The sequence below is a fragment of the Panthera leo genome, chromosome A1 (genome assembly GCF_018350215.1).
Source record: "Panthera leo isolate Ple1 chromosome A1, P.leo_Ple1_pat1.1, whole genome shotgun sequence".
Taxonomy (NCBI): domain Eukaryota; kingdom Metazoa; phylum Chordata; class Mammalia; order Carnivora; family Felidae; genus Panthera; species Panthera leo.
In genome coordinates this window covers 236,351,178-236,373,700 of record NC_056679.1, presented here as the reverse complement: position 1 = coordinate 236,373,700, position 22,523 = coordinate 236,351,178, and the positions used below count along the sequence as shown (strand labels likewise).

Below are 22,523 nucleotides of genomic sequence, written 5' to 3'. Positions count from 1 at the left end.
CAGCTGCGCACACTCACGTATGTATGTGTGTGCACACATCTGTCTGTGAGTGCGCACAGCCACCTGTGTTAGGGCGGGAAAAGGAACAGGGAGACTGAGCGTGGAAGGCATGTCGGCTGCTTCCGGGAGTAGAATAGATACTTGACAGAGTGAGGTAGGAGACGGGTGTGTCAAAGGATGTTTTAGTTTTATTTGAAATGTTTAACGACAAGAATATGTACGTATCACCTCTGTCACGAAGAAGTAAAAACCCATTAATATCCGTAGCAGTGGGTCTGGCGGGCAAAAGGGGAAGGCGAGGAGACGGGGAGCATGTGTCACGAGCTCCCGTAGAAGGACAAGGAAGCTGGAAAGTCACGGCTTCCGGGCAAGGCCGAGGCTGGGTCAGAAAGGGAACGGGAGCCAAACTAACCCCTCGGAAGCTTTTGTGCCGTGCACGGCAGGTAGGCAGTGGGCCCGCCCCTGTGACCATGACCCGAGGAGAGTAGAGCCATCCATTGGTGACGTAGAAAGGTCACCTGCCGCAGAAAGGGAGGCGCGTCAAAACGGAGCCAGAGCGAAGGCAGGGAGATCTCCTAGGAAACCGTGACGACGATCCAGTCCGTTGAAGATGCTGACGATGCCAAAGTCGAGAGTTCTTAACGGGTGACAGTATGAGCTGCTCTCCAGTCTGTAGGAAATGGAATGTGGTGGCCAGAGAGGCACTGACAGGGTCCTGACCCTTGACCCCTCCCTCGTGGGATGGGAGGAAGAGGCATCTGCGAAGTCTCCTATTTCTGACGCCTCCGTGAGGGCAGGGCCACACGCACCTTTCCTGTTCTCTGTTTACCATTGTGGCCCCGGGGCTGCCTGCTGTCAGGAGCATCGTGGGTGCTCAACAAATGATCATGCAACAGACGGTTGTTGAACAAGACAGAAGTGAGGGAAAGCCACCGAAGGAGGCAGAGGCCGGCCGTGCGGGTCCCGGCTACTCCGTGCCAGACGGACGGAGATCCACCATTCACGGGGATCTCGGGGACGTGGAGAGTGGCAGTGCATCTGTGGGTTGTCCACAGGAGAGGAGTCAAACGCAGATGAAGATCTGGGTCTGTGACTCATGGCCGAGATTGAGATGAGATGCCGATTCAGGGGCCCCCGGGCAAGAACGCAGGTGTCCAGGACTTTTCCAGGAAGGATGCCTACATGGGCGTGAGCGGCAGGACAGAGCCCGCGGGAGGAGGGAGGTTGGCAGGTGGGCGAAGAAGACAAGGGCAGAGTGAACAGAGAAACAGAAGGTGCTTGCAGAGGAAGGTAGGTGCCAGGGTGAGGCATTCAAGCGCGATTTGGGGTCCACGGGAGGACACAGTGAAGTGTGTTGGGTCTGAAGGGTCAAACTGGGTGTAGATCTCGGACGTGTTTTTACGAAATGTGTTTTTCCAATCAACTAAGCCCCAGTCACCCCCGTGCTTGCTTACAAGTCATAAGTTGGACACAGCCCCACACCTAATGAATCAAAAGATTTCTCGGCAAGGGCCACGAAGTTGAAGATGCTTTCCAAGGGACGTGAATCTCTGGAATTCTAGGATAATGGATGGGCTTTCCACTGGATTCTGAGCACGAAGAATGAAAGATGGGCCGGACGGGGAGACGGTTCTGGGCTCGGACCGTGGGTTGGAAGGTAGAGGCGATGGGAGTGAACACGCGATGACCCGAGAGCAAGGCCAGATCCAATATTTCACGGGGAGCACACTCTCTCTTCTAATGGAAAAACCGCATTAGTACAGACTTCCAGGCGACGGGAGCATAGGCCACAGCTTCTCAGCCCCCTCCAGCTCGAGGGGGGGCGTTTCAAGCCCGAAGGCTTGATGTGCGGAGGGGACGGACCTCTCTACCCTGCGGCCAAGAGGGGCCCGAGGAGATCTTGGCAGGGGAGTCAGTGGCGAAATGACTGGGTGCACCCCGGAATAAAAGAACGGGGGACACGAATGACGCCGGAGGCCTGGGGACGATCCAGGCTGACAAGGGCCGGGCCCGAAGTGGAGAGGGCAGAGCCTGGACCTGAGAGACTTTCCTGAGACGGAGGTGACAGGTCACCGAAGGTGTATGTGGGCAGCCGTGTCAGGGTCCAGGAGAATGGCAGTGGGGCACAGCAGGAGACACGTGCACAGGTGGCCACACTGGCTGGTGGGGGAAGGGCAGGACGTGCCCTGCTTCTTCCGGTAAGGCAGATTTGGGTTTCAGGGGGGAGGTATTAAGGTTTGAGGACGTGGTTTCTCCTCAGACGGTTGGCTTGATGATGAAAGAAAGCCGGTCACTTGGACGCAGGGCCCGAGTTTCAGGGACCCAACCACAACCGAACGCCTGTTGTTGGTGGCTCAAGGCACGCCACGGCCACGTGCTGTGCCGGCACAAGGCGGAAGGGGTGGTGACCAGCGGATGCTTCCGTCTCTGTGCGGGGACAGAGCTCTCCACGCAGGGACAGGTAGGTGCGCCCAGACACAGGGCTCCTCCGACCGACCTCGCGGGCCGTTGTCCTCCCCGGCTGCTGCGGGACGTGGACGAGGGACTGTCCTGTCTTTCTCGGAACGCATGGAGCCAGGTTTGCCGGTGGAGGCAGACCGAGCTCACTCCCGAGTGACGATGCCGAGGGCCACTGACACAGAGTCCCGGCTGACATGGAGTCCGCTGCATGGCAGGTGACCATCAAGGGCCTGCTGCGTGGACACGTGCCGGAGTTGGAAAGACCGCCGTCCGCCTAGAAGCGCCGTTTCCCCCCGTGATAGTGAACTACTCCTTCTTCACCATCAGGCAGCAGTCTCCTGATACAACGCAGGATTGGCTGCCCTCGGCAGAGCCGCCGTGGCTGTCCTCCCTCCCTCGTGATGAAACTATCACCTCGGCCTTCGTGTCATGGCCCGAACTGCTGATGCCAAGGGGAGGCTTGCGAGTACCTTCCTTCATCTGTATTGATAATCATCATGGCAACCGCCCCGTCTGAAGCATTCCCTCCTTACGTGGGTGTCATTCCAGATTTCTGTTTAATTTAACATTTCATACATCATAAGACATCCAGCAAACACTCCACCATTGTGTCAAAAGGGATGCGACTCTGTGTTCTGGCCGTGGGTGGAAAAGCCGCTGAATCTGACCCACGAGGCTGGGTTAACGGGCCACGTTTCACAAACAGCTGGAGGTTGCTGCACCATCCAATCCTTTGACGGGAATCGAATCAGAACCTGACAGTCACGTACTTCTGTGATTCTTCAGATTCGTGGTTAGACACTAAACCCTGTGTTGCGGCAAAATCTTATCTGGAAGCAGAACGTCAGAGGAGGGAAGCAGAGCTTTCTGCCTAGTGGACAAGGACACAGGGCCCCGAGCGCCCACATGCCGGCCTCCTCTTACTGTCCCCAGTGCTCCAGAGCAAACTCCCCAGGAACGAGGTGGAGGGAGGCCGGCCCGGTCCTCAGGTGCGCACAGCGGTGCCCAGAGGGCTGGATAGGGCCCTCCTGGCTCCCTACAGGACTTCGGCAGGTGCACACTAGTCATGATCTAGTCCGGCAGCTCTGACCCAAATCCTCTCTTGATTTTCCAAGGAGGGACACACCTGCTCTGTCCCAACCTGCTCAGACACCGGTGACATCTCCTCATGGCCCAGGGACGAAGCCCACACTCTCTGCTCCAGGCTGTAGTCCGTTCTGCTCCCCTTGGCATCCCTGAGGACAGCCCCGCCGCGGGCTCCCCAACGTGCATCCGGGGCCCCCTTGTGCCAATGCCAGTGCAGGGACACCCTCTGCTCATATTCTTGACCTCTCCCGGTCCAAGTCAGCTCTCAAAGTCTGGTTCAAGCGACAGGCCATCATGCCTTCTCCTCAGTTGATCGACTGAACGGCTTCCTCCTTCGATCCCTAAAATCGGGGCCCCTCGCACAACGTTTTCAAAAATCGGGGCCTAAATCCTCTTGTCACTACCCCTTCCTCCTTGTGCTGGCACAGCGCGTGGCCATGGCATGCCTTGAGCCACAAACAACAAGCATTTGGTTGTGGTTGGCTCCCTGAAACTCGTGACAGCTGTCCATAGAATGTGAAGATTTTTTTTTTAATTTTGTTGATATTTTAATTTATTTTTGAGACAGAGAGAGACAGAGCCTGAGCAGGGGAGGGGCAGAGAGAGGAGGAGACACAGAATCGGAAGCAGGCTCCAGGCTCTGTGCTGACAGCTCGACGTGGGGCTCGAACCCACGGACTGTGAGATCAAGATCTGAGCGGAAGTCAGATGCTTAACCAACTGAGCCACCCAGGCGCCCCAAGAATTTTTAATGAGGCTTTGTTACGGGTTGGATTGTGCCCGCCCCAAGATTCACACACCACAGTCCTAACGCTGGTTGTCTCAGAATGTGACCCGATATGGAAACAGGGTCGTTGCGGATGTAATTATTAAGATGAGGTCCTACCTGGGCCTTGATCGGATCTAACAGTGTCCTTGTAAAAGAACCGGGGGTGGGGGGGTGGGCGGGGATTGGGGCACAGACGCCCTCACAAGGAGGAGGTGGTGTGAAAGTGGAGGCAGAGATTGGGGTGATGTGTTCACAAGCCAAGGGACATAAATAAGGGTCTCCCAGAAACCCCCGGAAGGTGGGAGAGGAAGCCTGTGGCAGAATCCCCCTCTGTCTCCACAGGAACCCCCCTGCCCCCTGCTGACACCTCCGTCGTGGGCTTCTAACCCCCAGACCTGGGGGACAAGAAGTTTCTGTCCTTTCCCAGTACACCGCATCGTCAATCGGCTGGCTGAAAAGTCACAGGGACAACAGGGAGCTTTCTCCGCGGGAGCCGCAGGGAGCAGCGGCCCCGGGCCCCAGGGAAGGAAACGGGAAAACTTCGCGGGCCTCCCCGAGGCAGAGAGGCTGCCGGGAAACACGCTGGTCTGGCTCTGGGTGCTCGCAGCCCCCCAGACCGTGCACACCTGCTGCTCCCAGGTGAAGTGGCACTCTGGGCGGGGCTGAGGTCACAGCCCGTGGTGGAGGGGTGGCAAGGCAGGCCGCGCCCTGCAGCTCCCCCCCCCCCACCCCTTCCTGGCGGAGTCTACAGGGAGGTGAGGCCTGCAGGGGCCCGGCTTCACACAGTGGAGGCGGAAGGGGGGGCTGAAGCTGGCGTAGCCCTCCTCACTCGCACTTCCGCCGTGGGTCTGCGGTAGGTGCTCGAACGCGGTTCGTCCGACTGTCTAACTTACCTCAGACACGTGTTTTGGATTTTTATTTCGACCACTGTCCGCTTTGTCTTTGCTTCCCTCACAGCTCGTTGTTTAGAGTAGCCCAGCACAAATGTTTGCTAAGGGGATGCAGGGGGGAATAAAGAGGGCAAAAAGAAGCGCAGGAGGGCGGAGGGGGGTCCGGCGGCCCGGGCAGCCGATGCTGGTGCTCGCCCCCCTCCCCCCACCCCCTGCACCATGAGGTGGCCCAGGGAGGGGGGCAGCAGGGGCTCCTGCGGGATTTGGAAGGGGACGGTGGGAGGGAGGGGCCCATCAAGGGGTCCACAAGTCTGTCTGCCCGCGGCCCAGCATGCAGACGGCTGAACTGTGTGACGAGGTTCTAATTCCGGATTTATTACACACTTGCCGAGTGACCTCAGACAAACCACTTAACTCAACCCTGGAGATAATGTCGCGCGGTCTTCAGCTTGTAAAATGATCACCGATGTTCTCCCACCGCCTCACCGCCATAGTGATAATGCATTTGCTGGCAGGGAGGCACGGCCGCTGATGAGACAGGGTCCCAGTCCGAGTGTCCGTTTTCTCGGCGACTCTTTCTTGGCCAAAGCCTGACCTGCCGACACCAGGCCGCGGCCGGGGGACACGGCCTTCGCTATTGTAGATTTCCTCTTTTCTGAAACCTGGGAAACGGGTCCTCACTGACCCCTCTGAAACTCTCCCGCCCCAAATGGCATGGAGAGGGTGACGGTGCATCTGGTCATGGAACAGGGAGGCACCTGTCTCCTCGCACGGGGTTATCCCCCCACCCCCACCTCAGCCCTGCACTTGCTGCCTGCCTGGGACACAATGCGGAGAAGCAGGAGAAGTCTCGTGGGGCTCAAGATAAAAGTCAGGTTCCCAGAAGTGTTTACTGCAGATCTAAGTCTCTTCCTGACTGGACAGTTTACAAACCGTGCAAATTTGAAAGGCCTTTTAGAGTTGAACGGTCTCAGGGTGGCCAAATCTAATCTTTGATAATAACCAACACGAAAGAGTATTACAGTAGGGAGCATAATATCCCACTCACCCCTTCCTATTTGCGTTTTGGTTTTAATGAAGGCAACCTCATTTTCTTTAACTTGGAAGAGGGGGAATATTTATGGCTTCTAACGAGATCTTTGTCCCCAGACGGAAGGCTGTGTCCCCGTGTCAGAAATGAATGGAACTTTAGCTAATGAACCCTTATGCCGTTTGGGCTGAAGGGGGGGAAGGTGGCCCTGGATGGTGTTGCGGGCTGAGTTGTGTCTCCCCTAAAATGCACGTGTTGGGGACCTTACCCTCAATGCATCGAAATGTGACCGTATTCGGACATTATACCTTTAAAGATGTGATTCGGTTAAAATGAGGCCAGTAGGGTGGCCTCGGATCTAATCTGACTGGCGCCCTTACAAGGAGGAAGTGGGTGCTCAGAGACATCAGCGGTGTGGGCACAGAGGAGAGGCCATGTGAGCACACAGGCAGAAGGGGGTGTCTGCACAGCAAAGAGAGAGGCCTCCGGAGAAACCAAACCTGTGACATCTCAATCATGGACTCCCAGCCTCCAGCGCTGTGAGAAGATAAACCTTCCTCGTGGAAGGCGAGTCTGTGGTGTTTTGTTATGATAACTGAGCAGCGTGAAAAGTCAAGCAAGATTCTCAAGACCTTTTCTGAGCTTGGTTCTGCCATTGGCTGCATCCGAGAAAGAACAATCTTTGGCCAAAAGGATGTTAGACCTTCCTTCCTTCAAAGAAGTGAAACCTTTGCCCCCCCCCCATTCAGCGCGTGGGGCTCCTCCATCCTGGAGGCTTCGGGTCAGTGCACTGAAGGTCCCATATTAAAATGTAAATATTCTCTGTGCAAAAGATTGAGTTCACCTATCACTGTCAGTTAACAAGCACCCAAGGTCCAATTAGGAGCTATGATTAGCCTGCCAATCACTCAGCCTACTCCCAGGACTGGGCCACAAGCCATGTGGGTTTCACTGGGGGGTGGGTGGCAGGGAAGATGGGTCTTGGCAGCTTTCATCAGCATGAGGCCTTCAGGAGCTGGGGGGCACGGGAAGGAAGGGCACCTACAGGGATTCAGAAGTTGGAGAAAAGACACTTCCTGACCCTGGGGTTTTGCCCAGATCGGCCTCCTTCTTGGTCGCGGGGGTGTCGCGTCCTCTGGGTCAAAGTGTCTCCTGGAAGTGTGTCGGGGAGAAGAGCCACCAAGCCATCACCACCTTCCACGTTGACCCACACTTGAAGGTGGTACAACACTGGGGGCCAGAAAGGCCTGAAGCCTCATGATCCTTCTAGTTCCTCTTGCGTGGGAGAGGAGGGACGGACCTCCAAGAACCACAACCTCTGGCTGCTCTGGAGACAGCCTTGGTGCCAGTAAGGTGGAAGGAGACGTCGGAGCGAGAGCACGTCAGGGACCCTCCGTCTAAGGATGTTTTATCTTTCCTCCTTTAGACCGATTTCATACCTTGGATTTTGTTTTTCTCCCAGAACAGTCCTGGAAAATGCTGGTGGATCCCATGAATCTTCTGAACCTCTGAGAAACCTTCTCCCGAACTCCCGGAGCGTCCCCTGTTGGGCATTTTTGTTCCACTGATGTCCCTTAAGGGAACAGTTTTTAACCTCTCCACCAGTGACTTCTGGGGCACACGTTTTTCCAAACCCTGAATGCACAACACTTTCCGCCTCGGATGTTGTGTGGGTGGATATTTGTCAACTGATACTTCTAAAAGGTATTTCTAGTAGGTAGGCTTAATCTTTTATAATATAAGTGATTGAGGGCTGATAGGAAGTCACGGTCTGGTCTAAATTTCAAACAGTTCTTGAAGAGTCAAACATAAAGATGCCATTTACTGTTTTCACCTTTTTCCATCCCACACATATCACTCCCTTTGAGGGTTTTACTAGCAAATCATCTTTGGATTTGCTTAGATCTGAGAAGCGTATTATCATTCCTCAGCCATTATCTCATGTCCTTTCTGGTTCTTACTGTCAGTTGTTATTTGGAAGAATATGCAAAGTAAATTCATAAATAAGTTTGAAAGATGTATTCATGTAGATCTGGTTCTTTTGGAAGAAAGGTACTACCTGTAGCCATAATTGAATGTGATTAAGTTTATATGATATTTTTTTGTAATTTTTTTAACGTTTGTTTATTTTTGAGAGACAGAGAGACACAGAGTGCGAGTGAGGGAGGGGCAGACAGAGAGGGGGACACAGAATCCGAAGCAGGCTCCAGGCTCTGAGCTGTCAGCACAGAGCCCGACGCAAGGCTCGAACTCACGAACCTTGAGATCGTGACCTGAGCCAGGGTCGGACGCTTCATCGACTGAGCCACGCAAGAGTCCCAAATTTATGTTACGATTTAACCACTATTGGTTGTTGGGACACCCAACTGCAAAATGCACAGTTATGATACACATCAGGGATACAGGAAAGAAACGAGAAATTAACAATTCTTATCAACGTGTTGTACTTTCTTATAAGCTCGTTCCTACTTAGATGGACACTATATTAATACTATTTAATATTTATGTGATAATAGTGCCCGAATCTGCAATTAAAGTAAATTATTTGATTGATGAAATATTAATGAAAATGACAGTGGAATTCAATCCAGCAGATTTCAGGCGTTCCTATTTCCTGGTCTCTCTTCAGTGAGTGGGCGAAACATTTCCTGCTGCCTCCCTCACCCTATCCATTCATTCCTCTGCTGAAATCCCATCACACAGGGACAGACGATTCTGTCCATCACACGGGATAGAGGAGGAGAAGCAGTCTGCTCCTGTAGCCACTTAGCCATAGAAAAACACAGAAATCATGTTAGACTTCCAGCACGTCACCCTCCTCCCTTGGCTGGGATTTCGAACTTGGCATTAGCTGCAAAAATCGTTAGCATTACCGAGAGACAAGTCAACTTGTGAGCCTCCCAGAAAGGGTGGCGTGGCCTGGAGTTCTGGGCTCTTGCTTTTGGAAACCAAGAGGCAAGGAGATTCTTCCATGGTTTAGGAATGAAGGGTTAAGGTCAAAGTCTGGGCCTCGGAACCTTCCATTCCCATGAGGTTCGATGAGCCCAGAACGGCTTCCTGCTGCTACTGTGGGTGCCTCTGGGGCACAGTGGAGCTGGGCGGGAGCTTTGCTGAAGGATGTGCCCTTCATTGCAAACGCTAATCATAAAATGAGCCCTCTAATAGACAGCTGTCATCGTGCAGCAGAAAAAAGGAAAGTGCCACCGAAAGCAAGATGCAGGAAGTTTCAAAATAGGCTCAGGTGGCAAGGTAGAGGATTGCTAATTTCCAGAAGGATGTGGGCACAGAACAGAATCTGTGCGTGCTCTCCCGGCACCCTTCCGTATCAGAGTTTTTGTGCGAGTGGCACATTAACAGTTAAGAGTTACACACTCGAGGAGTTAAAATATAAACCTTAACACATGACTGCTTTTAAGCTGTAATGTCCTTATAACAGAAGTTCTTATCGGAGGTCTGCACCGCACTTGGCAAACAAGACATTCTACCTTTTAAACAAATAATTCATTAGGTAATTAAATTCAAGTGAGATTACTCTAATTAAATACACACTGCTGTTGAATCATAATTTCTATGTGGTCTAGTTAAAGATGAACAATCTCTTATTCCTGACAAAAAAGAAAGCTTTAAAAGAATTCCCCCGTGGCTGGAGGGATAGATTTACAGGCACTCCACAGAGGTCATTTCAAGAAGGAAGAGACAGCCAGCACAAGGGGGCGGGGGTGTGGGGAGGCGGTCCTCATGCCGGGAGATTCCAGAAATTCGGGCTGTCTGCCTTGGGTCCTGTTAAAAGGCTCCACGGAAGGAACCCGACAGGTGCCACAGTGATCTTCCGGGGGAGCTAGGTTAATTGCACGCGGGCTCCAGCCTCGCCCACTAGGCCCAAGGACCGCAGGACTCGGGCAAAATGAAAAGTCACTTTGCCCCCCACGCCGTGCTCTGTGCGGCTCCCTCTACTGGGATTAGGAACCCAGCACGCGGGCTTGGCGCTCACAGGGGCGCAGAAGTCCCCGCTGGCTTTGGTCTGTGCCTCTTGGCTGCCAGGAGCCGACAGTGGGCTGTGTGGCGCCCGCTCTCATTTGTCAGACGCGTGTTTCCGAGTGTTCCCAAGCCAGCAGCTACACCTGTACTGCGAGAATTTACATCGCCTTGCTCCGGGATGGCATTGATTTGGGACGGGTGAAATACAAACACAAACTAATTAAAAACTGCATAATGGAGCCCTACAGGAACACGGTAGAAAAACAAGTAAATACAAGTGCAGCTGGCTCCGCGATTGTGCCTCTGCCCCCGAGCAACCGTCTGGTGACATCGAATTATAAACCCTGAAAACCCTCACACCGCTGCTGTTGATCACATTGGAGGCATAATGGAAACGATTTGGTTAATTAAGGGGAGGCTTATAAAATATTTACGTGTGTGCACACGCATGTAATTCACTTCCTCCGACGCTCGGGGACGGCGACATCGCACGCCAGGCCAGGTGACTGCGGGCCGTTCTTCTCCTCCGGCCGCCGGTCCCGGAGCTCCGCGCGCTGGGCCGCTGGTCTCCCGCCGCCACAGTCCGGGGACCCGAGCCCCGGCTGCATCCTGGCACCTGCTCTGCGGGCACTGCCCTGGGCCTCAGACAATCCGGGGCGCCTTCCGGGTGTTTTCTTTCCCGGGTCTTCCTGGAGTCTCTCGGAGTCGCCTCCCGCCGGCCCCGCTCTGGTCCCACCGCAGCACATCCGCAGTGAGGTCCCCAGGCCCTTGCTTTCGGGGCGCTCACAGGTGCCGCTCTTGACCCGGCGCGGGCCGGCCCTGACGCGGCAGCAGAGAGCAGGCCAGGCCCCCAGGGCACGGGGATCGCCGCAGCCGCCCCGCTCCGGTCCCCGCCTGGCGCCCAAGGGCACCCGGTTACGGCCCCCGCGGTCCTGGGCGCTTCTCGGCCGCTGCCTGGGATTGCTCGCCACTCGCCTCGCCGTCGCCGAGCGGGGCGGCTTCCTGGGTCCTGCCGGAGAAAGGTGCAAAGTCTAATGAGGATTTAACAAGACTCATAAATCAGGCGGCGCGCGTCTGGGCGGAAGGCAGGGCCGGTCCGGGGCGCGGGCCAGGTCAGGCCGCCGAGCCCTGCCACCGAGCTGCCGCCCTGCGTGGCCGCCCCGCCATCTGCATCGGAAGGAATGGCCATTTCGAAGGGCAGACCACTGGGCCGCCGCGCCCCCTCCCTCCCGCTGCATCCCTGACACTGGGCTAAGGTCGCCCCCATCCCAGGCGCCAAAGGCAGGTCCCCATGATGGCTCCTGGGAGTGGGGCGGTTCCTCAGCGGCTTCCTCCTCTTCTTCAGAGACCTGGGTCAGTGGAGCCACAAAATCAGTGGAGAATTATTTCGGAAGAAATACAGTTGTAAATGGGGGTGCCCTGTGGTTTGTTCAATCTTATTCTCATGCAAATATAAAGGGGTTGGGTAGGGTAGCAAGCTGAACCTAAGCATTACCGAGGGGCCCAGGGGCCAGGGCGGGAGAAAAACAAAAGATCTTCTTTTTCGGAGCAGTGATAACAATCCCCTCCTATTTAGAAAACAACTCCCCCCTCCCCAACCTAATGACACAGCAAGTAAACTTTCCATCAGGACTTGAAGCCGGTTTAAAAGCCAAGTTGTGCGAAATCCTATTTTCACCAACTCTCCCTCCTCCCTCCCCACCAGCACACCTGGGACTCAGGGCCTTTCTCTCTTCCCCGTCCCCAGAGTCCCCTTCCTCCAGAGCCATGCCCTGCACACCCACAGGTGCATCCAGAGGCCCAGGTCCCAGCGGGGAGGGGAGGCGCTGAAGGTCTTGGCTTTCCAGCCAGAGGGCCCTGGCCAACTGCCTCTGCCCAGCTCTGTGTGGTCGTGCCCATGACCGGGTCCAACTGCCAAGGGTCTGGGAGAGCGTCTCCTAGTGCTCCCTCGTGGACCAGAGATGGGAGTTGACCAGTTGGGGCTCCCATTAGGCCACGCAGCCACCCCTAGATCTGGCTTTGTACCACTCCGAGGTCCTGCCTCTGGCTCAGTGTCCAGTGTCCTGGGGCTGGCCATGAGGAGGTGGGCGGCTCAGACCCAGCTCGGCCTCCACACCAGCAGTGGGGCCTGCCTGAGCCACCCCTTGCAAGGCAGACACAGTGGCTGAGGGTCTGGGAAGGTGTCTCCCCGCCCCCACCCCCCACCCCCCCCCCAGCTTCCAGATCCAGGATTGCTGGGTTTTCATGGTAGGGCTGATGGAGCCCCACAGCTTGTCCCCAACCAGCACAGCCAGCTTGCAAAGGACCCTGACTGGCCCTCCTATTTGCCAGTGCCTCTGCACCATCAGGGGGATGACCAGGATCCCAGGAAGGCTGGAGCTGAGCCTGAGCAAGTGAGCCAGGACATCATCTTCTTTGGGGAAAGTTCTGGAATCTTTTTAAGCAGATATTCCAGTCAGGCCCAAGGTCCAGGCTCAGGCACCCTGGGTCTTCTCTTCTCAGCTGCCCACGCCCCCCCCCCCACCGTCCCCCACTAACTATTTGATGCTGAAAAGGATTAGAGACCTGGCTGAAGAGATGACACTCCCCATGGGGATGCTGAGGCAGGAAGTTCTGGATCCTTCCCTGTCTAGCCTCCTCTCCACTGGGACGGTTTGGAGGCAGTTTTCTTTTTCTTCTTCCTCTCCCCCTCCTCCTTTGGTCCAGGTTGTTTCCTAGTCTTCCCCTTGCAAATTTTTGGGTAAACTCAAGGAGAAGGAAGGGAGGGGGTGATCCAGGGATCAGGCCCAGTTTCTGCTGGGGTCCAGCCCTGGCCCTGGCTGGGGAATGGTCACAGTCACCACTAGGGCACCTTTCTAGGGCTTCCTGGGGGAAGTCAACAGGCCTTTCTAGAGGCCCCTTCCCACTCACCTCCCTGATGTCTTGTAGAACCAACTATCATTTCATAACCCAAATGGAGGTGATACAGGGAGGGCACAGGAGGCGACAGGGGTCAGGACAAAGTCTGCTGCCCCCCGCCCCCCAGGTTCTGATGGCTTCAGTACAACTGAAGTGGGCTGCTTGGGGGGGGGGGGAGTGATAAGGAGGCGATCAGTCCGTGTGGCTGAATCGTGACACTGAGAAGTGTCTCTGGGCTTACAATTCCACCTGCTCTTCAGGTCACAGAAGAGGGCTTATCTCACCTGTATTTACCTGTCGGCCTGAAATGTGACACTGGAGTTTGCCAAACAAGACAGTAGTGGGGTGGCCCATCCGTTTGTTTGGGATGCAGGGGAGAGAGGTCTGGCAGGTGGAAGTGGTGGGCTGGGGGCGGGAGGAAGCTGCCAGTTAGTGACTTCCGGGATTGGGAGTGGTTAGCGCTCACCTCCAGGGCCCGGGATTCTGTGCCAAAGCAGGAGAGGTGCCCAGGCAGTTGCAGGGAGTTTCTGTAGCCAGCAAGGGCTGGTTAGCTGAGTGGGGTGGGGGGTAAAGGCGGGGTGGGGGGCAAAGGGACAGCACGAACAGAAAGAAAACCCTGACTGAGCAGAGAAATTGAAGCCTGATTATGCAGCTGGTAATTAGTAATTACTATTATGGGCGTTATTGTTGTTAATTATAGGCGGTGGCTCCCCGTATCTGTCCTCAGGTCCCAAACTGGGTCAGCGGGAGCCTTCCCGATTCTGCAAGAGTCCCTGGGCCTCCATGATGCTGCTGGCAACTGGAACTAGGAGATGGGGGACAGGTCCGGGTCCAGGGTGCGGGCGGCCCAGGTCACCAGCTGCACTCCACTCGGGGCTCCCGAACTGGGCGAGACCAAGGCTCACCCCCAAGTGTTGGGGTGAAATTGCTGTGGGGTCCAGTGTGTCCGTGCGCCACAGAGGGGAGTGCGCGCCAGGCTCCTGCTGCTTCATAGGAGACAGGACGAAAAGTGTCCCCGGGAACGGGGGCGAGCACCCTGGGCAACTCCCTACGCGGGACGCCAGGACGGAGCCGGCGAGCGTGTGGCAGACGCGGGCTGGCGGACCCGTCCCGTGCACCGGGAGGCCAGGAGGGCCGCGCGCGGACCTGGAGCCATCCCGCAGCGGTTCGCTGCTTGTTCTTCCCGCGGGGCCGAGGATGAAGAGGCCGGGCAGGGGAGGAGGGACGGCCTGTCCCCGGGCTCGCGGCGCCGCCACCTCGGGCCGGCGCTCTTCGCGCAAGTTTGCTTCCCGCCTGTGCGCACCTAGTGGACGAACGAGCCCCCCCCCACCCCCCCCCCGCCCCCCCCCCTGCCACCCCGGCCACTCTTAACTTCTTCCCTCGCGGGGGTGGGGACGAGACGTTTCCCTCCCGCTGCAACGGTGATTCTCCTGCAAAGAAAAGGTCTCCCCACCCCCTGCCCGCCACCACCTCCAAGAACCTGTCACTGTGGACGGCATCTGTTTGTCCCCTTGAACTGGCTTCTCAGCTGCCCTTTCTCAAAGTTTTCACGAACGGAGAAGCCCACAGAGCTCGGCCGCTTCCCGCTTCTCCAGGTGCAGCGAGGCCGGTCACTGCCGGGCGGGGGCCACGCGGACGCCACGCCCGCGTCACGGTGTCACGCCACGCCAGGCTCGGTGGCGCAGCCAGGGCACCGGGGTGCACTTCTGCCCAGGGGTCCGGGGGAGGCCAAGGCAGCGCCGGCCTTGGGGGCGGAGGTGGGGAGGAGAGGGCCGTCCCCCTCCACCCCCCACCCCCCCCCCCACCGGCTGTCACCCGCCCAGCCCCGGCCCCGCCGCCCCAACGGCGGAGAATCAGGCGCCGAGACGTCTTCCTGAAAGAGCAGTCACAGCTCGGCTTGGAAAACAGCAGAGCCCAGGGTCCGACAGCTGCGAGCCGGTGTCGACAGGTTGTCGGGCAGCCCGCGGCCGCCGGGCCCGCACCCGCCGCCGGGCCGCTCGCGCGCCCACAGCGGGCGGAGGTGGCCCGGACGGCGCGGAGCACACCACGTGCTCGCCGGGAGGGGCGGGAGCGGCCCGGCTGGGGCGGGCGGGAGGCAGGGAAGGGGCGGGAGGGGAGCCGGGGGCGGGGCCAGCGCTCGAGGGGATGCCAATCAAAGCATCAACTTCAAATTGTGTCTGAAAGCCCCGCCGCCGAGCGGAGGGCGGCCGCCGCAGTCGGCGCGGGATCGCGGAGCCGGGCGCAGCCGGGAGCCGGGCGCCAGCGAGCACCGGGCCGAGAGCAGCCCACCGGCCCCCCGCCTCCGGGCCCGGCCGAGCGCGCCCGGCCGGCCGGCCGCCGGCTCCCCAGCCACCCCGCCCCCCCCCACCCCAGCCCCCACCCCCTCCCCCCGGCGCCCGCCCCGACCCCCGCCCCCGCGCCCGCCCCCGCCCCTTTAATACTCGCCCGCCGCCGCCGCCGCCGATCCGCGGACATGTCCTTCCCGCAGCTGGGCTACCCGCAGTACCTGAGCGCCGCGGGGCCCGGCGCCTACGGCGGCGAGCGCCCGGGGGTGCTGGCCGCGGCCGCCGCGGCCGCCGCCGCCGCCTCGTCGGGCCGGCCGGGGGCGGCGGAGCTGGGCGCGGGCGCGGGCGCGGCCGCCGTCACCTCGGTGCTGGGCATGTACGCGGCGGCCGGCCCGTACGCGGGCGCGCCCAACTACAGCGCCTTCCTGCCCTACGCCGCCGACCTCAGCCTCTTCTCGCAGATGGTGAGTGCGCCCGGCCCTGGCCGCGGCCGCCTCCCCCCACCCCCCACCCCCCACCCCTCCCCGCCGGCCCCGGGCGCCCCGGGCGCGGGTGGCCTGGCGGCGCGGCGGGAGCGCGGGCGGAGCCGGCGGGGAGCGGGGGAGGCCCGGCCGGCGGGGCCGAGGCGGCTGGGGAGGGGTGGGGGGTGGGGGGCCGGCCCGGGGAGGCGGGAGGCCTGGGCCGCGAGCGGGGGGCTCGGCGGGGAGCCGGGAGGCCGGAGGAACAGAGGCTCGGGGCGCGCGGCTCGAACCGGAGGCTGGGGGCCAAAGTCGCCGGCGCTCTTCCCCCCGCCCCCCCCGCTACCCCCCACAAGGCTCGGCCGAGGTGGCGGGGCCGGCGGGCGGGCTTCCGGCAGCTCGGCCCCGGGTCCGCAGGACGCCCGGGAGCGGCGGGCGGACCCCGGTCGCGCGACCTCTCGGGCTTTGGGGCTGGGCCGGGGAGCCTCGGCTTTCTCCCTGGCTGGTGGACCTCCTTGGCTGTGTCCGAGGTGGCCGGGGCGGTGGGGGGGGGGGGAGGGAAGGGGGACCTGGTGAAGCCTGGTCGACTGGGTCAAAATCGCCCTAACAATGGGGGAGATCCGAGGGGCCGGATGGGGTCTGTTAGCGGAGGGTGTGCAAATTTGAGATGGGGGGGGGGATTGGTGGAAATAATTTCGGCGTGTGCCACGGTGTTTGCTTGGACTTTCGTGAGTTGCCAAAGTTTTCATTTCTTTTGCACCGAATGAAAAGCACTTTTCTTCCCGCGTTACATAATGGAGGATTAAAGAAAACAGGAGTCCCTGGGCTTAAAATAAATGCTGTCCTCTTAGTCTCGCGTCCCAGTGGGTGTCAGATGGGGGAGGGAGCTGCAAATTTAATTCTCCGCGGGGCATTCGCCATTCTGTCGGTGCAAAGGATCCATTTTCCTTGGTCTGACTGCAAGGTCGCGCTTAAACTTCGGGCTGCTGGTGAATTGCGCGCCCGGCGGGGCGCGGGCGAGGAGGGGGGGGGGTCAGGGAGGCCGCCCCCTCTTGCGCTGCTGCGGGCGGAATAACGCAATTTTCAGGCACCCCCCCCCCCCTCGCGTCTCCCCGCTCCTCGAAGAAGAGGCAGGAAATAAATACCGGCCGACTGTACGCGAGAAAAGCGGCGGGTGTGTTTTTCTGTAACTTTTTTCTTGTAGTTTTGAAAAGAAAGGCTATTTCTCTGAAGGCGGCCCCAGCCGCCGTTCAGATCGCTTGCTCTCCAAAAAGATCAGCTCCCATTTTGTTCTGGCGGCTGGGGATGCCAGGGAAGCGCTGAGAGATTTACAAGGTATCCTTTCAAAAAGAACTCCCAGCGGAGAAGAGGCCGGAATGTCGTCCTCGCAGTTACAACCTAAATAATTAGAAAAGTGCAGAGTACATTTTGCAAAGATTAGGTAAAAACGAAATCTGGCCACGGAAACCTTTTCTCTGTGGCATCGGCCACCAAACTAACTAGTCAAAGAAATATTCTGCTCTTTGCAACTTTCTCAGCCCGGAAACCCTCTCTGCTAACGTAGCAAATGGATAATTTTTACGTGGAGAATTGTAATTTTTTTACAGAAATTTTGAATACAGATGTGTGCCATTTGGGAACCTCTCCCCCACCCCCCTTTCGTGTTTGTGCGAGAAAAAGGGATCTGTGTGGTTATGGATCTGTTCCTACTGTACTGTGGTGGCAAACGGAGATGCTCGATTTTTTGTTTGTTTTGTTTTTAGTAGGGGAAACCATATAGAAATCCACCCCCCCCCCCAAAAAAAAAAAAAAAGGTGTGGTGTATTTCTTAGTGGTCTCCTGCTGGTTCTCAGAAAGTAAACCTAAATCCAAACTCTTGATTCTAGGCGTAGGTTTCCAAGCCGTTTTGATTGGGGATTTGGAAGTCAAAAGATAAAATTGTGAGTGAATGTCTGTCTGGACAATTTATGGTAATAATGAGGCCTAATGAGGTTGTTAGAAAGATAAAATGTTATTTACCAAAAAACCTGATGGGATAATTTGACTTGCTGTGTTTTACTACCGATGATAAAAAGAATATTGATTGCAAATAAATCACGGCCTCTAAATGCCTGCAAACACTTTGTGCTTGCTCTGGCCACATCAAAGTCAAACTTACCAGATAAAGTAAGTGAGGAGAGGCCTCGGAAGGCAGTTCTCTCTTCACAGCTGGCAGCTCCTGGCCCTCCCGTTAATATTTTACCGGTGAAGCCCTCCTTTTGTATTTAAAAAAAAAACAAATGGCGTTTTAGTTATTGTTGTTGATGATGGCCGGGATTAAAATTTTAAATTACCTGTCACCACTGCAACCTTTAAGCGTGGGGAGCCATTATATGCAGATTAATTTGGGAGCTAAAAGGAGTGTGCTTTCTTTTTAAATTGCTGGAGGATTTGGACCCAAAGAAAACCCTGGATGGTTTATTTTGCTTGACCCCCTCAGGGTCGAAGGGAGGGGGCTTCGGTTCTTTACATTTGGGGATCTGTTTTATCTGGGTAGTTAAAAGGTTTCCCCTTCTAGTTAGTGTGAGATAAACTTGGAAATTGCCTGCTGGAGTTGTGGGGGGAGGGTGGGGGGGGGGTAACGGAGGGTGGCCTGGGGAAATTCTATGGGACCAAGGCTCCCGCTGTGGCCTTCTGGAGATGCACGGATTCTGGAACTTTTCTTGAGTGACAAAACAAAACAAGACAAAACAAAACAAAAACACCTCTTCACGATGGTTGGAAGTTGAGTTTCTAGAGGCGGCTCACGATTTGACCCCTCCCTCCCTCCCAGGGTGGTGTGCTGGGGGGTGGGGGGCTTCCTGTTCTTGACTGGACAAGAGCGGCTGCCCCCCCCCCCCCGACTTTCCCAGTTCGGGGGACTTTCCCAGTTCGGGGGACTCATCGCTCTCTCTCTTTCTCTTTCTTTCTCTCTCTCTCTCTCTCTCTCTCCCTCTCCTCCCCCCCCACACCCCTACTGCCCCTCTCCTCCCTCGGTGGGCTATGTGGTTGCAGGGCTCACAGTACGAACTCAAAGACAACCCGGGGGTGCACCCTGCCACCTTCACAGCCCACACGGCGCCGGCGTACTACCCCTACGGCCAGTTCCAGTACGGGGACCCCGGGCGGCCCAAGAACGCCACGCGCGAGAGCACCAGCACGCTCAAGGCCTGGCTGAACGAGCACCGCAAGAACCCGTACCCCACCAAGGGCGAGAAGATCATGCTGGCCATCATCACCAAGATGACCCTCACGCAGGTGTCCACCTGGTTCGCCAACGCGCGCCGGCGCCTCAAGAAGGAGAACAAGGTGACGTGGGGCGCGCGCAGCAAGGACCAGGAGGACGGCGCCCTCTTCGGAAGCGACACCGAGGGCGACCCGGAGAAGGCCGAGGACGACGAGGAGATCGACCTAGAGAGCATTGACATCGACAAAATCGACGAGCACGATGGCGACCAGAGCAACGAGGACGAAGAGGACAAGGCCGAGGCGCCGCGCCCGCCGGCGGCACCTACCGCCCTCGCCCGGGACCAGGGCTCGCCGCTGGCAGCCGCCGACGCGCTCAAGTCCCAGGACTCGCCCCTGGGCCTGGTCAAGGAGGTCCCGGAGCCCGGCAGCACTCGCCTGCTGAGTCCCGGCGCCGCGTCGGGTGGCCTGCAGGGCGCGCCTCACAGCAAGCCCAAGATCTGGTCCCTGGCAGAAACGGCCACCAGCCCCGACGGCGCGCCCAAGGCCTCGCCGCCTCCGCCCGCAGGCCATCCAGGCGCGCACGGGCCCCCCGCGGGCGCGCCGCTGCAGCACCCCGCCTTCCTGCCCAGCCACGGACTGTACACCTGCCACATCGGCAAGTTCTCCAACTGGACCAACGGCGCGTTCCTCACGCAGGGCTCCCTGCTCAACATGCGCTCCTTCCTGGGCGTCGGCGCGCCCCACGCCGCGCCCCACGGCCCGCACCTGCCCGCGCCGCCGCCGCCGCCGCCGCCGCAGCCGCCCGTCCCCGTTGCCGCGGGGGTGCTCCACGGTGACAAGGCCTCCGCTCGAAGCAGCCCCGCGCTTCCAGGTGAGGCGCCCGGCGTGGGGGGTGGGGGAGGGCTGTCCGCCCGGGCTCGGAATCCGGAACCCCCCCGCAAAGCGTGGGGGTGGGGGGAGCGCCGGCCCGGAGGGGAGAGGCGGTGGCGGCCAAACCCCGGGTTGAGCGGTGATCTCTGCCCGGATTCGGGGACCGAGGCCAAGGCCCTCGGGCTCTGTCCGGGGAGCTGCGTTCTGTCTGCAGTCCTTCCCCCGGGGAGGGGTGACCGTTTTTCTTGGAGACCCCATCCTAGTGGCAGAAGGAAGCGGGGTGGGTGGGGAAGAGGCTTGCGCACCTCCGCGGCACTCCCCCCACCCCCCACCCCAGTCTCCTAACGCTGTGCTTCTGCCCCTCCCCCGCAGAGAGAGACCTCGTCCCCAGGCCGGAGTCGCCGGCACAGCAGTTAAAATCCCCCTTCCAGCCCGTGCGCGACAAGTGAGTGCTGTTTGCTGGGACCGCGGGACCGGGGCTGGAGGGGGTGCCGGCGGAGGACTCGGGGCGGCGGTAGGGTCGCTCGGGCCTCGTAGAGGGGGTGCTGTCCGCCCGCCGTGCGCGCGGGGCGCCCCCTCCACCGGGTTTCTCCCGACGCGGGAGCAGCGGGGCAGGCGGCCACGCCCCCCCGGCGCTAGGCCGGCTGCACCGGGGACGCCGGGTCCCAGCGTCCGGCCACTGACACTGCTGTGCTTTCTTGTCTCGTTGTGCTTCGCCCGCAGCTCGCTGGCCCCGCAGGAGGGAACGCCGCGGATCCTAGCAGCCCTCCCGTCCGCCTGATCCAGGGTCGTCTTTTACTTTTGCGGGGGGAGGGGGGAGGAGTTCGGGAGGGAGGGGACGAGGGAGGAATTAGGACAAATATTTCAGACCGGTGTAAAGGACAAATACGGCCACGACGTCACCGACTCCCATCCAGCGCTTCCTGCAGAAAGGGGCTCGTCCGCGTCCGAGCTCCAGTCCAGGCAGCCCGGCCTCTGCCCAGGGCCCTGGTGCCTGTCACCAGGCTCCGGTTGATTATCCGCTCGGTAAACGCCCCACGTGCTTGTGTCTTTTTTTTTTTTTTTCTCCTTCTTTCTGTATATAGAGTGATTTCAGATTGTAAATAGCGCGTCAGCGAACTTGTCTAAATCATATATTTTTGTCTAATAAACTAAATGAAATGCTGTCCGCTGTTCCCGCTGCTGTGTGTGGCTGGGCGTCCGCAGGAGTGTCCGGAATCCTGGAATGCCGGCAGGGCCCAGGTGCCCCTGGCTTGGGCAGAGAGGCTCCTTGGGGAGTTTCGGCTGGAGGCCGGGGTTTCTCACAGCCCGTTCTGGTTGTCGTTGAATCTGCTAATGTTGTCACTCGGGCAGTTTCTTGTTGGCATTTTTGATTTCCGACCTTTGTACGTTTATCTGGGGCATGCCTTTCTCGGGACATCAATGAGTTCGATTTTCAGCAGTTTATAAAACGGTTTCTTAAAGTGGACAACAATGGGAGAAAAAAAAAATGAAAAGAATTTCCAATTATGTCCCCAAAGGAGAACTTCAGATTTGAAATCAGTTTATAACTAGTTGTCTACACAGTGCATCCTGGCGTCGGGTCGTTTCGTGGGTAGAGCGAGGACATAATGGAGTATGAAATTTTGGCTTTGAGCGTATTTTTTAGTTACTTGGTTAAATCAAACGTGGAGAGATTGGAAGGCTCTTTTAAAATGTCCGGATGCGGATGCGTGGGCAGAGATGCCGCGCGGGAGTTCTCTGGGCGTGTGGGCCTGGGGGCTGCGGAGAAAGAGGGGAGGTGGCTTTGGTCTCCCAGGGAAGCCCCCTCGACCCCTGCGCCCTGGGCTGGGCGCGCCGAGAGAGCCCAGGGAAAATAAACCACTGATGTCCAGGTCTGAGCGGTAGCTGGGAGCGATGGTGGGACGAAGCGGGACGGAGCTGGCCTCCGAGGCGCATGTGGGACCTGGCCCAGGAGCCGGGGGAAATCTCGGGGTCAGGACTTCGGGCCTCCGGGCACTTGGGGCGGACCCGCCGTAGCGGCCTGCACTTCAAACGGGGCGCAGACGACTTGATGCAGAATTGGCGAAAACTGGGAACACAAGCGTGAACAAGACCGCGGGTGAGGGCGTGAGCCGCAGGGGAAGTCGCGCGGGGGGAAGGAAGCCGGGTCCCCGGTGCAGGACGGGACCTCCCCACCCCCCACCCAGGCCGGGTAATCGCCCCGGAGCCCTTGCAGCAGCAGCAGCTGTCGGGCCCCGCCGGTGGAGGGGCGGTCTGCCCAAGGGGAGCGTCTGGGGCGGCCTGGGGCTTTGCCGCTGGCTCCTCTGCGGCGGGAGAGGGGCGGCTCGCGCCGAGGACGTGGGGACTGCCCCTCTCCGGGCCCCCACGCCACCCCGTCCTCGTACGAGAGTTAGGGGTGTCCTCGCTCCCGAGGCTGGAGGAAGCGTGGCAGAGGCGGCGCGGAGGCCGCGGGAGAGCGCGCACGGACGGTCCGGGGGTGGGGGAGCGGGGCGTTGGGCGCTCAGGGGGAGCCGGGCCGCGGCGCCGGGGAGGGCCGTCCGCAGGCGGGCACGCTGGGGCCGCGGCCCCGGTGGAGGCGCTTCGCGTCCG

General features: G+C 58.8%; 1 protein-coding gene across 1 annotated transcript; it reads left to right on the top strand.

Annotated features, from left to right (window-relative positions):
• The first annotated feature begins 15,584 nt into the window (after positions 1-15,584).
• On the top strand, positions 15,585-21,091 carry IRX1 (iroquois homeobox 1). The gene is made up of 4 exons (XM_042953557.1): positions 15,585-15,860; positions 18,888-19,932; positions 20,304-20,376; positions 20,655-21,091. The coding sequence occupies exons 1-4, from the start codon at positions 15,585-15,587 to the stop codon at positions 20,710-20,712; spliced, it is 1,452 nt and encodes a 483-aa protein (XP_042809491.1). The 3' UTR covers positions 20,713-21,091.
• Positions 21,092-22,523: the final 1,432 nt, after the last annotated feature.

What these genes read in the sequence shown, in the direction of transcription:
- IRX1 (XM_042953557.1), top strand. Translation starts at nt 15,585, where the DNA reads ATGTCCTTCCCGCAGCTGGGCTACCCGCAGTACCTGAGCGCCGCGGGG. An exon ending in TCAGCCTCTTCTCGCAGATG is followed by an intron (nt 15,861 to 18,887) that starts GTGAGTGCGCCC and finishes ATGTGGTTGCAG; the next exon opens with GGCTCACAGTACGAACTCAA. An exon ending in TTCCAGCCCGTGCGCGACAA is followed by an intron (nt 20,377 to 20,654) that starts GTGAGTGCTGTT and finishes CTTCGCCCGCAG; the next exon opens with CTCGCTGGCCCCGCAGGAGG.